The 5,149-nt window shown below is 38.0% G+C and overlaps 1 protein-coding gene across 1 annotated transcript; it reads right to left on the bottom strand.

Moving 5' to 3' along the window:
* Positions 1–308: 308 nt before the first annotated feature.
* Positions 309–4,867, bottom strand: LOC119314301 (zingiberene synthase-like). Its single transcript, XM_037589034.1, has 8 exons — positions 4,739–4,867; positions 3,256–3,508; positions 2,334–2,694; positions 1,923–2,141; positions 1,351–1,365; positions 1,118–1,253; positions 707–967; positions 309–602 (listed from the first exon to the last, which is right to left on the bottom strand). Exons 1-8 carry the CDS (start codon positions 4,865–4,867, stop codon positions 309–311), a joined length of 1,668 nt encoding a protein of 555 aa, XP_037444931.1.
* Positions 4,868–5,149: the final 282 nt, after the last annotated feature.

Genomic DNA, 5,149 nt, shown 5'->3' with positions numbered 1-5,149 from the left:
AGTAAGATCAGAATGATGAACTAGACTGTATATATCATGAGTAATGAATAGAGAAATTGTGCACTTCAAATAACGGACAAGAGGTGCGCTTGATCAGCAAAGCAGCTAGCACGCCATTCCCATTTTTATTTATGTTTACCATTAATTTCCTCCCCATCGCCTTCACAAAAAGGAAAATCCTCACCATCACACACACTGCCGAATCAAGGTTCCTATTTCAAAAGCACAACATGCATGCATGAATGAATTAATAAGTAATGGTGCCTCGCCTTATCAGCAGGGGTGGGGTTTCGCACTTGACGTTGCGATTAAGCAATTGGTTCCACGTAGAGCAACGTGATCATCTCCTTGATCTCGTGCGAGGAAGTGAAGGCGTCGCCGCGCTTGTACATGTTATTCACCGTCCTCGCGAAGTTGACGACCGTCCGCGGCACGGCCAGCGGCTGCTGTTGCTCGGTCGGCGCGACGCAGTGTCGCACCATGTCTTTCCACGAGTCCTCGACGAGGTCTTTGATCTTATCGCGGGCGTCCTGCACCATCACGCCGTGCTCTTCCATGTAGCACTGGATCGTAGAGGCGTAGTGGTCCCCGGTTTGCTCACGCTGCAGCAAGATTCAATGTTAGCTGGATGATCAATAGGCAACCAAGAAGAAGAAATGCACATACAATTACATGAAATTAAATGTGTAAAGAACTAAAGATAGACAATGATCTGGCTTGATACGATGTCATTGGAGAACCGTACAAACATATCAAACGTCTTGAAAGGTTGCGGATAGTTCAGAATCCACTCGAACGTGTCTGTTGTAGCTATGCCGCCTACTCCAGCAAATAATGAAGCAGACGCAAGTGTGAAGCCTCCACTGCTTCTGGCTGAAACCCCAAGATGTTCCTCCAGTGTTTTTGGCACATAATTTCCATCACGCCATTTTAGCTCCTCCGTGTATGCTTGAACTAATCGCTTCAACTGCATGGTAGGTTGAGTTGAATATGAACGCTTGTGAATTTAAAAGCCCCATTTTAGAATCTAGCTAGCTGGGCGTGCTGCTATAATCCCTTGTCTTAGAACACAATTGTAAAATTTATGAGCTCTAATAAATTTTAGCAGAATACTTGCCGTTTCTTCTAGATAGTGCACATGGTGTCTCTTCCCAGGTCCCAGTTCATTCTCAAATGAATGAAATGTCTTCAATAAATACAAGTAGAACCCCTTGATGTATGATGGAAGCAGTTCTGTTGCACTTTCATCCCACCTGCATTGTATAATATACAATATATTTATTAGAATCACTAGCACCAACTTAATTATACTTTGCTAGACATTGCAGCTCACTTTTCAAAAGCACTTACTCATCACAATTATTTCTGCGGTTGTAGAACCATTTTAGAAATTATGTTATTATAAATCAATAGGTTGTTACAGATTTTTTAATGGAGTTATTAAGTATTTTCATGACTAATTAAACAACATTCCACAATGTGGCACGACAACCATGGATCTTATTGCTTATGACAAAAGCATTTCACATGGTAGTGAAATCTGTCTACAAATACGAGCAGTGATTATTCCATTAATATCTACTAGCTAGTTGAATGCCTTATAGTTAATTATGATTGATATATAGTTATTTGTAAAAATATATACATGTATGTTTCAAATATTGTTATATTTGGTATACCAAATGATGTATACCAACTTATAGATTCGAGTTTACGAAAAGTTGATAATTACTAGATTTGTAATTGTAGCTTACATCTCAGTCCACCGAAATCCATCTTCTATTATATCAAAGAAGTTTAATTATGATGCATGTGCATGTCCTTAAAATGTTTATCGATGCTAAAAACCAGGAAATTTTGAACAGTAATGATAACTTTTAAGCAAACTAAAAACTAACTAGTGCTACTTAAGGGACCATGACCTGTTGATTGCTTCGGCAAGTTGCATGCTCTCTTCGGTGGTACCATATGTGTCAAAGATATCATCTAGTATGGTCATAAATGCTGTCATCTTTGTAAGTATTATCCGTGAGTTACAATATTGAGGTTCATAACATGCTCCATTCATCCAAAAATACATTTCCACTATTCTATCTCTAGAAAATCCTAACTCTGATTCTTCATGGAGCTCCTTCCACCAACTGCAATGGCACACACATAATAACTTTGTGAGAATCAAATGAAAACAAGGAACTCTAGGTCCGTGGGGACTTGAACCCAGGTGGCTGGGTTGTACATCTAGTTTCCTAATCAAGTGAGCTCGGATCACTTCTTTGCAGCCCTAATGAACCTTTTATTTGCAAGGAAAAGAGAGCAAAATATGATTAACTTACACTGTGATGTTGTTTAGCTCCTCACAATAAAGAAGTTGCAAAAGATTGAAATTCAATTTTGCGAAATCCAATATGGCTTCATTTTTTGTAGCACCATTATCATAAATATGGATGTAGCTTCTCATTTCTACTATGCGAGCCCTTCGGAAAAGTGGTGCTTCAAGGGCTAAAGATATTTCATTTGCTAGTGGTGATGATTGTTGTAATACGCCTTCTAGGTGGCTTGTTGTGAATATTACGGCCTCATCGAGCACCTGTTCTCCATGTGTCCTAAGGTATGCTGCATTATATAAGCTCAGAATACTTCTTGTATTGTCGAACATAAAATTCCCTTCATCGTCTTTGAAACGAAGGAATACATCTGCATGTGGAGTTGGTCTAGTGGTTAATACATATCAAGTATTTCTAAACTACATGTGCCATATATACATAGCGGATTACAATTTCCATCATATTCATATTTTGCCGCAATACTTGGATTATATAGTGATATCTACCATGTAAGTTTTATGCACATTTTTGGAATCCTAGTTTATATGCAGTACTAGTGTTTGTCCACTCGACACTATCTAGATTTATGTTTTAAAGATGATTTTTATTTTTAGCTTCCAGGCAAATATAGATAATGCAGATGCGGGTTTTTAGGTCTTTATTACACATCTAGATCTCAGATTTGCACCATATTAACTATTTATAATGTAAATTGACTAATTTTACTACATTTGTTCTCAGAATCAAGCCATCTGAATGTTCTGATTATTCAAAAAAGTGTTTTGATTATCATGGGGTAAGCATATATCTGCTATGCAAGTGAAGGATTAGTCGAGCAACAAAATAAGAGACAAAATTTAAATGATTGTAACACCTAAAGGTCATACCAATTGCATATATGCACCAAAATTACAAGCAACTTTGGCCTTACCAGCTGATACATCATATCCATTTGTCCGCAGAAGATAAAATCGGAGTGAAACTAAATGTAGATCTTCCTCGTTGTAACCAGACTTGTAGACATGGTGGAGCAGCTCGTTGATCTCGTTCTCATAGTAGATGTCCAGCCCGAGCCGTTGCAATGTCATTATAAGATCCAATAATTTTGGTAATTCATGTGTGCTATTTACGATATTCCTAACTTCTTCTCTCAGCACTTCAGCCTTTCCTTCCATGCATGCACGCTGCAATTTAAGGGTTAATGTTTATGATTAGTGGATCGACAGACCGATTGGTGGATCAAACATGCCAATTATACTGACATGCATGTGATGAGATGATGGATGGATAACATATTTCTTTAGAAAAATCTATATACCTAAGAGAGTGACACCCTTACCTATAATTATCTCAACATGTATGCTATCACGTCATCAAAATTATTGTAGCCGTTAGATTTACTAGCTAGAGCCACTAGCATCCATCCGATCTAAGCATGATAATCCTCAACATGCATTAGTGGATTTTATTAAATGGGCTTTAAATCACATTAGATTTAATCATGATATAATCCACTACCTATTTTTCCTAACCATGGAACCACGACACCTCAGTAAGCCATGCCTGCAAGTTCTATGTTATATTTTTGTTTATCCATACAACGCTGCCATGCTACATATATACTCCCTCCGTTCCTAAATATAAGTCTTTGTAGGGATTCCACTAGATGGACTACATACGGAGCAAAATGAAAATCTACACTTAAAATGCATCTATATACATCCGTATGTGGTTCATAGTGAAATCTCTACAAAGACTTATATTTAGAAACGGAGGGAGTAGTTGATTTTATTTATTTATTTTTATTTATAAATGGTACTCTCTTCGTCCGAAAAAACTTGTCCCAAGCTTGTCTATCAAATGGATGTATCTAGCACTAACTTGGTGCTACATACATCCATTTGAGGGACAAGTTTTTTTTGGATGAAGGGAGTACAATTTTAACTACAATATATTTTTCTCTCTTTTATACATGCTTTTGTTATATGCTTCATGTGTTTTAATGTTTTTAAAGTGTATATTAAGAAATACTCTTAATTTTCATTCGTTGTAGTTCTTTATGTAGCACCTAATAATGCATCTCTTTTAACAAGATTATCACAACAATTCCCGGGGTATCATCTAGTTATATATGTTTCTTGATCTTACTAAATAAAAGGTATAGTTTAAGCAGGAATGGGCATAGAATGAGTAATTAGTGAAATACGGAAAGATCACTGGATACTTTGCCAGAGTGTGTTTCTTTGTTGTTATTATCTGATTGTAATCATAATATCCTATTCATAAATGATGAAAATCTTGCAGAGGCCGGGGTACTCCCCTTTTCAAGAGAGAGAAATGATGAAAATCTTATTGCCTTGAAAAAAAGAAAAAAAAGGAATACGAAATGCTTTTCTTGTGGTCAGTAAAATTACCTGAGGGGCAGTAGGCGGTTGGTAAGTGAGGAAGAAACCACCCCAGAGGCTAGGGTGGAACGTAGGAGGTGGTACCGGAGCCTTTCGTGCTCGTCCGGTGTTGGAACGAGCAGGCGTTTCTGGCACCATCTTCTCGATGTCGATCGACCTGATCGAGCTGTTTTTGCAAGTCTCTTAATTCGATCGATGGAATGGATGAACGGGTGGCGACCGATATATGCCTCCTCTTTTTGCTGCGCCGGGTATTTATAGGCCACGATCAATAGGCGTACACATATCAAACCATGCATGATATATTGACCATGCGTGGAAGTGTAGGACTATGCAGCAGGTAGGTTAGGCGCGTACGTGTAGCTAGCTAGTAGTGGATGCCTTGCATTTGTTTATTGACCATGGGCTGCCAAGAAGCAC

This window comes from Triticum dicoccoides, chromosome 6A (assembly GCF_002162155.2).
Source record: "Triticum dicoccoides isolate Atlit2015 ecotype Zavitan chromosome 6A, WEW_v2.0, whole genome shotgun sequence".
NCBI classification, from domain to species: Eukaryota; Viridiplantae; Streptophyta; class Magnoliopsida; order Poales; family Poaceae; genus Triticum; species Triticum dicoccoides.
The sequence above is the reverse complement of the archived record's forward strand: the minus strand, read 5'-3'. Positions and strand labels throughout refer to the sequence as shown.